Consider the following 12,242-nt stretch of genomic DNA (forward strand, 5'->3'; position numbering starts at 1 on the left):
CAGTGAAGAGGGCTAATTCCATGCTTGGGATCATGAGGAAAGGCATTGAGAATAAGATAGCTAATATTGTAATGCCATTGTACAAATCGATGGTAAGGCCACACCTGGACTATTGTGTTCAGTTCTGGTCACCACATAAAGGATATAGTGGAGATGGAAAAGGTGCAAAAGAGAGCAACCAAAATGATTACTGGGCTGGGGCACCTCCCTTATGAGGAAAAGCTACAGTGTTTGGGGCTTCTCAGCCTAGAAAAGAGATGCCTGAGGGGGGACATGATTGAGACATACAAAATTATGCTGGGGATGAACAGAGTGGATAGAGAGAAGCTCTTTTTCTCTCACATAACACCAGAACCAGGGGACATAAGAACATAAGAACAGCCCCACTGGATCAGGCCATAGGCCCATCTAGTCCAGCTTCCTGTATCTCACAGCGGCCCACCAAATGCCCCAGGGAGCACACCAGATCACAAGAGACCTGCATCCTTGTGCCCTCCCTTGCATTGACATTCTGACATAGCCCATTTCTAAAATCAGGAGGTTGCACATGCACATCATGGCTTGTAACCCATAATGGATTTTTCCTCCAAAAACATGTCCAATCCCCTTTTAAAGGCATCCAGGCCAGATGCTGTCACCACATCCTGTGGCAAGGAGTTCCACAGACCGACCACAAGCTGAGTAAAGAAATATTTTCTTTTGTCTGTCCTAACCCTCCCAACACTCAATTTTAGTAGATGTCCCCTGGTTCTGGTGTTATGTGAGAGTGTAAAGAGCATCTCTCTATCCACTCTATCCATCCCCATGTCTCAATCATGTCCCCCCTCAGACGTCTCTTTTCTAGGCTGAAGAGGCCCAAACGCCGTAGCCTCTTCTTCCACTACGTCCTTTTTGAGATGTGGCGAACAGAACTGGACGGCATTATAACGGCATTATAATATGAGCCGTTCTGTTCTCAATACCTTTTCTAATGATCCCAAGCATAGAATTGGCCTTCTTCACTGCCGCCGCACATTGGGTCGACACTTTCATCGACCTGTCCACCACCACCCCAAGATCTCTCTCATTCGTGAAAGTTGAGTGTTGGGAGAGTTAGGACAGACCGAAGAAAATATTCCTTTACCCAGCATGTAATTAGTATGTGGAACTCTTTGCCACTGGAAGTAGTGATGGCATCTTGCCTGGATAACTTTAAAAGGGGATTGGAAAAATTTCTGGACGAAAAGTTCATCACAGGTTACAAGTCATTGCAGGTATGTGCAAGCTCTTGATTTTAGAGGCAGGCTGCTTCTGATTGCCAGATGAGAGATGGTGTGAACTGTACAACCAGAAAGGGTCTTGATAGGTTCCTAAGGAAAATATTTTAAAAATTATTTCCAATCTTTGGTACTGTCTTCCTCTCCAGTTCATATCTTTGCACACATCTCCAGTGCTATCGGAGACAACTAGTGGAAGAGGTTGTCATATTTGCTAAGTTCATTCTCAAAAGAAGAACTGGGTCTGGTGTTCTATTATACAGCATTTTGTCACAAGCACAGTGCAGTTCATTACTGTACACGTTTCTTTGACAAAGTTGCCAAGGGCTGACTTCAAAATGAGTTTGAGGTGTATTTGTTGTGTTTCTAGTTTTGCTACTAACCCATAGCATTTCTTGATAAATGGAAAAGCAAACCAGTTTCAGATAAATGAACAAATTTCAGAGCCACCAGCAAACTATTACAACACTGTCATAACTGTCATGATGTTGATCTAAAATTACCTGATAGCCATATTGTGTGATGCTGTTCCCAGTGCTCTCCTACCCAGAATGCACAGTGCAAAGGAAAGAGTTACTAGCGGAGAATCTTCATCACACTCTATGGGCTGAAATACACACAATGCTTTTAGTTAGTCCTTCAGGACAATCTCACAGTGTTACAGTACAAAGCTGCACAAAAATTATAACTTTTAACTAATGCTCTTTATTTCCTCTTAGTTCAAGGTTCAATAAGTCACTCAGCTACACTGAAAATCAAGATACTGTTATATATTTTCAGAAGAAAAAAAAGTTCACAGGATTGACCAGTATTTGGTTATCATTTGTCAGTTCCTGCTTGTCCTTAGTAGACAGTACATTGTTCTCTTTCATGCTAACACTGTTTCAGCTGGAGACAGTCCAGAGCAGTCCAGGCCCAGGAACTAATTAACCAGATATTAACCTATCTTCTTTCCCACCACCGACACAAACACTTTCCCCCATCTGAAGGGTTACAGTAAAGGTTCCTGTTTTTAAAATCTATGCAGTGTAGAGTCTTTTAGGTTTTGGACCAAGGTCCTATTATCCCCAGAGACATGTTGATATTCATTAGGAAATGAGTATCCCCTTTAGCATAGATGGGGTTACTTGCAATCATGGTATATGCTTCAACATGATGCATTTCCTTGTTTTATTATGGAACAAGTAACCTTAATGCTGGTCTATACAATGGATCTAACAAGAATGCAACAAATGAGGTGGTGGGGGGGGGGACCATGCACAATTAGAAAAAGAAAGACATATATGCACCTCTATTCTTTTCCCAGCACAGAACTGAATCCAGTCCAGGTAAACACTGCAGAAGCTTGCTCTGGTGATTCCTTGGAGGCAGGGGACATAGTCATCATCAATGTTAATGTTGAACATTGCAAGGTCACGTTCTATATAATGCCATTTGGAGAAAGGCTGCAATATCTTTTGGAATGACTCATCTCTTATCCAGTGCAGGATTTTGGGGGAACTTGCAGTAAAGTATATAATACTCTGGTGATGAAAAGTAAAAGGATGTTGTTTGTTTGAATAGCCCATAAAGTACAGAGTTATTTAATTACTGCAAAGATGAGAGAAAAGCAACCCATGAAGAATAAATTAGATTCTCTTCCATATCTCAGCACCACTATTTGCCCCTCCTGTGCCTTTGGGGCCATGACTGTCCACAAGCATGTCTTGGAATGGGAGACTGGGGGAGCTCCACTGGTAGGGGCCTGGTGGATCATGTAGCTTTGCCTGTCCCAGGGCCCATACTCATGCCCAACTTATCCCAGAGACAGCAAGGGTCTCCTGTGCCACTTCTTGCTATCACCATCCTGTAAGTCAGGGATGTCTATAGGGATGTCCTGCACCATGATGCTGTGCTTTTATTTTTGCATTTTATTTTTAATACGTAGATTCGTCAACCACTTTTCAAAATAAATTTTCATCAAGCAGTGCATATAACCAGAGATATAAAACAAGAAATAAAGCCACTTAAAAAGACAATGATGACAACCAAAACAGCAGCAGATAAAAATTCCAAACTTTCTGAATCCAAATTCTTACTGCATTCGGGGCCAAGGTGACTGGGAATTGCTAAGTGATGCCAGGAGAAGAAAAGAATGACCCACTGCTTCTGCCTGCTTTCTGGTAATGCCTTGTCATTGGGCCAGGCTGACTTACAGGAATGCAGCAGTAGCAACTGTCCATCCTCTTCTTTTCTGGCAGCATTTTACAAATCCCAGATATTCCAGCTATACCACCCCAATGCACCATTAGGAGGCCAGGGCACCTGGACTTATAAACATGCCGTGGGAAGAAAGAGGATAGTCTGCTGCTCTCACATGCATGGGTGAGAGTTCTCCTTCCCTGCCGCCACTTTGGGCAACGGCTTGAAAGAGGACTTGTATCCATATGCTGTCTGGTTCCCAGGCACCCCAGAGGTTAGTTGGTATTTTCCATATGTGCTTTTCAAAACACTGGAAGAGCAACTTTTGGCGGGGTCCCTTGAAGGGCTTTTGCTTCAGGGTCCCTTCAAAAGCTAAAGCTGCCACTGTGGGAGATGATAGAATTGTCTTTCAACCGTGCACAATAACTGGATGGTAAAAGCAGCAATAACATTTGGAGTTACAAAGAACATAATGGAAACAGCGCTATGAAGCCTATTTAAAATTCTTGGATGCCACCCTCCCAGTTTCATATCCAAATTAATAATTAAACGTGGAAAAGAGGTCCTCTTCTTTGAAAGAAACACGACACAGAGAGGGCTACAAAACAAGGACGGGTTCTTAATTTTTCAGTGTGTAGAAAGTGATAAGCACAGAGCCTTTGAAGAAGAGCCATGCAGAAAACAACAGCATTTTTTTCCCCTTCAAAACCACACTATACAGCATACCTTTGCCTTCTTTAAACAGATATTTTATAAGAAATAAATTGAAAAGAGAATGCGAAGCACTGGGGAAAGCAATAACCTGCAGTAACCAGACAGGAAATTATTTCAAATATATGCAGAAAGGCTACAGGAATTGACCCACTTTATTAGAGAAGAGCAAAAATCCCTTTTATGTGGAGAAAGAGGCTTCCCCCCCCCCCCTTGGCTGTCAGCTCAATGGCAACTAAAGGGGAAAAAAGCATAAATTCGGAATACCAAGTGCAGGGCATTGTTTAAAAGATAAATATGCAATCCTCAAGCATATGATAATGCAAAATTAAACCTTTCCAAGGTTTACGTTTCGCCTGCTATCCTAATGATGCTATCGCCTGATGTTTACGTGGCTGCACTGTGTTCCTCAACAACACGAGTGCCTGACTGCTAATGTATTAGGTCTTTGACTTCTAATTCTCCTTCTCTTTTGCTTGACAATGCCTCCGCCTGCCTCATTAATGGGTAAATATAGGCTGTGCACAGACACATTCCTAGGCAGCAATACAATAAAATTAAGATAGCGGAGAAAAAAACTCCTACAAATATTCTTCAGGCCTCAGGTAACAATGACGTATTATGGTACATCGTCATCATCTTAATCCCAGTGTTTTCCTAGTCTGCAATATTTCTTAATTGCCATGGCATGTGAACTTAAGATAGCAGCAATTCATATGCTTCTTTTTCTCACTAAAGAAAATGGTCTCTTTTTGATAGCACTGGCACTTAAATTCTTTGAATTACATTTCAACATTTAAAAGTTTATTAAGAATAGAATATAGTATTTTTCCATCTTTGTGGCTGTTAAATTGCTCTGTTCAAGGTTAAAGCTAAAATAGCCAATTCATGTAACACATGGATTTGTAGTACATTTTCAACTAGCTCAGCATGGGTCGGATATTATTGCAATCATCACCTGAAACAACCCTAACTTTAGGCTAAGCCTCCTATTTAGTAAATTCCAGTTTGTAAGGAATAAATATAGAAGATACTGAATATCCTCTGGCAGTCATGCAAACACGAGAGATCTCTGGAGACCAACTCAAGCAATGTATCCCCAACTCCAGTGGATATCCTGTCTTTGCTGTCCAGTGTCACCAGCTGATAAATGTACAACACAATCCTATGTGTCTACTTAGAAGTAATGCCCTATTGGATTCAATGGGACTTACTTCCATGTAAGTGTGCAGCACTGCAGCCCCGAATTCAATAAATTCCCTCCACAATCTCCACAGCAGAGAGGCAAGAAACTCTGTTTGAAGACAATGCCTGAAAGCTAATATAGTGTAACTTGACCTCTGATTCATTCCTGCTAAATGTACCACTGACTGCCTTGCCCTAATGCTGATGGCTAATGGAAGTGAAAGCTCAGGAGCATACTACTCTGACTGCTGAAAGACTATGAAAGATTAGCATTTGCTTTGGGTGCCCTGTCTTTGCTTCCTGTTCACTGTCCTTTCCCTGACAATTTGGCTTTGTGATGCAGGTGCTGATGAGGTTGCAACAATGCTCAATTACTTTGGTGCCTCAAAGTCCACTAGCAGTATTCACCTCAGTGATGAGCCTGTGCAGTTAGTCATGATTTTTAAACAAGAGTTGTCATCACAACATTCATCAGTATGGAAGGGAAAGGGTGGGCACAAGGAAGCAGCTAAGACTGTGCTAGTTTTGGCACCCCACCCCCATCATGCCTTTTTTCCACATTTGCATCAGAAAAGTTAAAAGAGCCATACTGAGATGATACACCAATGTAGCCTTCTGTGTTGTTTGCTCCACTGGTCACTGTAAGTCATGATACTGCTCTAATGTGATAACAGGTACACCAAATCCTATTCACCTACAGTCCTGTATCAGAGATCAAGCTGTTTGATCACAAATGTTTTCTTCCTAGAGGTGACTGGTAACCCTTTACCTTAATGTAATATCTGATGAGTATTCTTCGTAGATCAAACACCTGGAGCATTGTGGCAGCATTGTTATCAATAATGCTATATCCTTCCAGGATATACTGAGTCCGTGTTATTTCCCAGGTCAGCCATCTAAGGTTAAAAGCTGCATTGCATGACAGCAAGTGAGGTAAGTGCCCTGGTTTACAGCAGCAGCAGCCTTCATTGTCCTCATCTCCTTCTGTTATTGCCTCCACCTCTCTTTGCTGGCAATAAGTCCCTTGGGAGTTAAAAAAGCACAAGGAGGCAGTTATTGGAGAGATCAATGCAAATGAGTTGTTCAGAGCTGGTAGTCTGTCCTCTTTCAAATACATAATAAATGGCAGTTGGAAGGGGGGAAAAAGAGAGCTACATCAATGAATAAAATGTGCCCATTAATCTGTGCTAAACAGAGAGAAGTGAAGCCTGCTCATTTTACCTTATAAAGTAAAACGTGTCCAATTCTATGCTTTAGGCAGAATTCTATGCTTCTAGCATAAATTCTGGTTCTGGTTGGCAACCTTCAGTCCTGCACATGCCTGATCTTGTCTGATCTCGGAAGCTAAGCAGGGTCAGGCCTGGTTAGTACTTGGATGGGAGAGCATAAATTACAAGAAATATAATTACATCCAAGTACTTAACCTTAAATGTAGAAAGGATGAGGATTCAATATAGAAGTGCATACCAGAGACTTAGCCTTCAGGATAATGAACACAAACTTCGTGTTCTCTAGGCCATTTTATAGATTTATGTTCAGAAGGGACATGTTCACCAATAAAACCAAAAACATTTAAGAAGAATTTTGTGCAAAAGAAACCAAGATTTTTTTGAAAAAAGATAAATAACTCCATAAAAAAGACAATTCAAACATTAGCCACGTGGTATTGCTACCATTTTGGTCTCATATAGCCCAATCCAGAAGTTCTTATACAGCATGCTTAAAGTCCTATGTGTACATGGAAACCTGAGCAAACCAGGGCGGTCCCATTTCTTACAACAAAGAATAGTTTTTATGTTCAATCATTCACAGCATGTGCTGAAGTTTTCTTCAAACTGAACAGAATGGGAAGCTTTTGTTTGCCCAAAAGCTTTATCTGCATGCTGATAACTGACTAAGCTTTAGACTTTGGCCACAGAGTTGATAATAATATTTACTGGACCAACTTGGTAGAAGTGCCAAAAAGCAAGTAGCATTAGTCTGAAGCAGTTTGATGAAATTTAGAAGTTCACAATTCTACCCATTTACCCACTCTACCCATTTTATCTAGTCCAGCAAAGGATATAATCTCAACCCCTCTCACCTTTTAGGTAATGAGGCAAACGGGGGAAATAGCTCATGTGACTTTAATACACTGAAGAATCAGAGCCTGATCCTGAGCTCTCAGCGCTGGCCCTATGGTGGCATTGAGAGTCGCAAACATGCCATAAGGCACGCCCACGACTGCACTGGGTCAGCACTGCTGCCGGCTCAGCACCAGTCCATACTGAGCCCAGTGCCAGTAGGAGGCCCACCACCCAGAGCAAGAGGAGAGCTCTGGGTGATGGGCAGGTCAGTCAGGGTGGGAGAGGGCAGGGAAGGGGAGGAGCCGGTGCGGGAGGGGGGTGGGATCAGCAGAGCTCTGCTCCACCATATCCTGAACTCCGTGTTGGACCTTCTGGCCTGACATGAGGACTCTCTAGTCTGTGCTGGCAGAATAACCAGTGCAGACTTGAGTAGCCCTGTTGTGGGTCCTGCACCCTTATTGGGGAGAAGGGGACAAATGTCCCCTTCCCCTAAGGAGACAGTGGCAGCTGCGCGGTGTGCATAGGATGCAGTGGTAGCCATTTTGGCATTGCTGCTGCTCTGGGTGCTGGGCAGCTCAGGATTGGACTGTTAACTTTGGCAGGTCCAACCTTTTTTCAACTTTGCATGATGGGCATTTGCTATTGAACATTTTGGTTTGTGTACACTTGTTAAAAGTTTAGAAGCACTTCATCAGTTCCTTCAATAAACATGTTTAGCTTTAGTTCCGTGGGTGCTTCCATAAACTGAATTCTAGTCATGAGTTGACAAGAACAATCAGAATTGACTAAAAGGGAAGACTGAGTGAATCCATAACTATGGCTAAGGTTCCTTCCCTTTCCAAAAGGGAACAAAATGCTCTTTCTCTAAAACTTCTGATTTTGTTTCTCCTTGCTGCAAAATTTCTTATTGCAATGGATTATCAGCCTGATCCAACACTGCCCTAGCACCAGCACTGTGACTGCAGCACTGGTGCTGGGTGTTGCAAACATGCTGTAAGGCGTGTTTGAACCATCCAGAGAGTAAATGGCATCAGCAGGGAGGCCTGTGCTGCCCTGTTGGTGCCACAGTTGAAGCCATGGCCACTGGTGGAGAGCAGGTAAGCACCAAGCAGCGTGAAGGCATGGTGAAGGTGGTAGGAGAGGGCAGAAGTGGGGTTGAGACTGGCCTGGGAAGGGTTGGGACAGGCAGAGACCTTCTTCACTGAATCCTATCTTTCTTCCTGCGTTTGAAAGCCCAACATGGGGCTCATGGAGTCTGCACCAGCAATATAGTTGGTGCAGCTCTGAGAAGTTCCATTGAGCAGGCTGGGGTTATACTTGGGATAAGGGGTCAAATATCCCCTTACTCTGAAGAGACCTTCAGCTTGCTCAGATCCAACACAGGATGCAGCAGAAGCCATTTGGCACTGCTCTTCCTGTGCTAGATAGGATTGTACTGTATGTTGGTTTATGTCAAATTTACTTTTTAGCAAAAGGTCAGAAACGCATCTATCTCTTTGACAAGGCAGTGTCTAATCCATTTTGCGAGTTTTTTCTAAACATGAGGTTGGACATCTGTGAATGCATCCCAATCTCTTTACAATCTGTGTAAATAGGCATCATACAGCATGTATATTTTTCCTACCAAGATAAACAGCAGCTTGGAGGAAGAATTTTCATTGGATAAAGTGTTAAACATCTCTTTTCCCATACCACAGTCCCAGTCTGGATCAGACTTCCATTATTATTATTTTTAAAAGACATAAATAGAGATCCATAAATGTTACATCTAGTTTGGCTCTTGGATAAGCATTCTAGGATACAAAAACATGATAATTGAGAGAACAGAAGAAACTCCCTGCCACTGGACAGCAAATGATGCTTCTAATTCCAGGAGGACATTCAAAGTATTACTAACCCAAACTGGATCATCTTTAGAACCTGATCTTCAAAAACAACTTCACTGTTGAAAGTAGTGTGGGCATGCTCACATTTTGTACAAAACACACACACATTACACAATCTGAATGGCTCCTAGTGTCCTCAGATCTGAACAGCTGTTCCACAGTATACCAGATCCTCTAGCTAACCAACATCTCATACATAAGCTATAAAGAACCCTGTGGCACCTTTAAGGCAAACAAACTGTACATAATATATGTCCTTTCATGGGTTAGAGCAGGGGTGTCCAAAGTTTTTGGCTGGAGGGCCACATTATCTCTCTGACACAGTGTCGGGGGCCGAAGAAAAAACCCAATTAATTTGCATTTCAAATTTGAATAAATTTACATAAATGAATACATTACAGATGGAACTTATATGAACAAATGAATTTTACTGAACTTTATAATACAAATACACATGAGAACTATAATACAGGCAAAACACGAGAACTATGAACTTTGAGCACTATGAACAACATTGAACATTATGAACTTTGAGCACTATGAACTTTCAATGAGAGCGGTGGAGCTGTTGCCTTGATCTCAATAGTTCACTGTAATCTGGTACTAGTTTGGAGGAGCCAATGATCAGTAATGACTTCAAATGCTCATCAGTTAATGTGGACCTGTATTTTGATTTTACATATTTCATTTTTGAAAATGTCTGCTCGCAGAGGTATGTTGTCCCAAAAATAGAGAGAGATCCACGAGCAAATTCTTTCAAGTTTGGGAATTTCTCAGTCTGCAGAGATTTATAGAATTGTGCCAGGTCTGCTTCCTTGTGCCTTGCTCTCAGCAGATCATTTGACTGCAATTCAATTATTTCCATTTGGAACTGACCTGGCAGTCTGTCCACGTCACAGTCAAAGGGATTCTGAAACATTTTTATTTCCTCTGCATGAGCATCCAGGTCAGAGAAGCGTTCTGTGAATTGTTTGTGCAGCTCCCTGACTTTTTCTGCAGCAAATGATGATGGAAATGCTGCTCCAGTCTCAGCCCGCAATTTTGCACAGGTGGGTAAGTGCTCCAAGTTCTGGTGTTGTACATTCCTTCCAAGGAGCAGCAGTTTGGACCTGAATGTCTTCACAAGTGAGAAGACATCACTGATTAGATTGTTTTCTCTTTGCATACAGATATTGAGTTGGTTCACATGTGATATCAAATCTACAAAAAAAGCCAGTTTCATGAGCCAGTCAGTGTCATACAGGCCTGGTACATGGTGATTCTTCTGTAGCAGAAATAATTTTATTTCCTCTCTGAGCTGGAAAAAGTGCGAGAGGACCTTCCCGCAACTGAGCCATCTGACTGCTGTATAGAAGGGCAAGTCTATGATCTCTGAATCAGTCTCCTTCAGGAACTCACGAAATTGGCGATGAATCAGCCCATGAGATCTTATGTAATTTATTGTCTCTACCACAGGTTTCAGAACACAAGTCATGTCCACATATTTTACACACAGTGCTTGCTGATGGATGATACAATGCAGAAACATAGGCTTTGATAGTCCACTACTCTCCACTCTTCTTGTTATTTGTCCAACCAACCCTTTCTTCACCCCAGACATGTTCTTTCCTCCATCAATTGTCACACATTTCAGCTTACTCCAGTCCAGCTTGCATTCTAATAAAGACTTCTCTAATTCTTTGAAGATGTCTTCCCCAGTTGTTGTGTCATGCATGCTGTGCACTGATGCCAATTCTTGAGTCACATTAAATTCGCTGTCGACACCACGGAAGAACACCAGGAGCTGTGAGGTGTCACACACATCTGTAGACTCGTCGAGAGCCAGAGAGTATACCTGAAACTGGTCTGCCTTGTCTACAATTTGATGGACAATGTTGTTTCCAATATCTTCTAATCTTCGTGTTACAGTACTTCGTGACAGACTCACCATGTTGTAAGCACTTTCAAAACCTGGGTTTATCTCTTCCACCATATCCACTACACAGCCTTTGATTAGTTCTGCATCTGTGAATGGCTTCCCCTTTCTAGCCAATCTGTAGGTCACCTTGTAACTGGCCTTGGTCAGAGCTTCATTCTCTGTTCTCCTATGCGTGAACACAGCACGCTGTGACTCCAAATTTCGTTTGAGTTGCTCCAGTTTCTCAGAACGCTGTGCTCCTGTGTATTGCGAGTATGTCCTCTCATGCTTGGTCTCATAGTGGCGACGCAGATTGTATTCCTTGAGAACAGCAACGTTCTCATTGCAGATAAGGCACAGAGCTTTCTCATTGCAGTGTGTGAAAAAGTACTTGATGCTCCATTCTGGGTTGAAAATACGGCCCTCGTTGTCCACTTTTCTCCTCTTTCTATCCATACCTGAGGGAAGTAATGAGACAGCAGTATTAGTAATGTCACTGATGTGTGTGAGCTCTCTCTTTCTCACACACACACACAAACGCAAGAACCTACCTCTTGGCCAGGAAAAAGCATACAGACAAAGCCAGAAATACATGGAGACATAAGCTGACGCTGAGGCAGGATGCCCCCACAGATATAACTTGTTCAGAAACAGGCAGGATGTGCCCTGAAGCACACACCTTTGGGCAAGGAAGAAAAAAGTCAAGGAACACATGGAAACATCAGTGACAGAATAGTGGAGTTACATACACATTTTGCTGCACAAAACCCCACTCCTAAAGAAAGAGAATTTTAAAAAAATTATAAAAGCAGATATATCTGAGGGAGGAAATGGGAAAAACCAGAGGGGGTGCTGCCCACCGCACATGGCCACAGCAACTGAGCAAGCATTTTAGAAACCAGAGGCAGACAATGCAGGGCTGGTGTGCATATTTTATCCAGAAAACAGAGCAAGCATTTTAGAAACCAGAGGCAGACAATGCAGGGCTGGTGTGCATCATTTTATCCAAAAGGGGGGGGACAAAGGAGGGAAATTCCACAACAGAGCAGGCATTTTAGAA

At 42.5% G+C, this 12,242-nt stretch overlaps 1 protein-coding gene across 1 annotated transcript in view; it reads right to left on the reverse strand.

Moving 5' to 3' along the window:
- The window catches only part of PCNX2 (pecanex 2), a 150,043-nt gene that overhangs the window by 22,416 nt on the left and 115,385 nt on the right, over positions 1–12,242 (reverse strand). The window contains exons 26-28 of the mRNA XM_066611442.1: positions 6,103–6,356; positions 2,546–2,779; positions 1,760–1,863 (exon numbers count right to left, since the gene is read on the reverse strand). Of these exons, the coding sequence (XP_066467539.1) occupies positions 1,760–1,863; positions 2,546–2,779; positions 6,103–6,356 (592 nt within the window). The remainder of the gene's footprint in view (positions 1–1,759; positions 1,864–2,545; positions 2,780–6,102; positions 6,357–12,242) is intronic.

The sequence above is a fragment of the Tiliqua scincoides genome, chromosome 1, assembly GCF_035046505.1.
Source record: "Tiliqua scincoides isolate rTilSci1 chromosome 1, rTilSci1.hap2, whole genome shotgun sequence".
NCBI classification, from domain to species: domain Eukaryota; kingdom Metazoa; phylum Chordata; class Lepidosauria; order Squamata; family Scincidae; genus Tiliqua; species Tiliqua scincoides.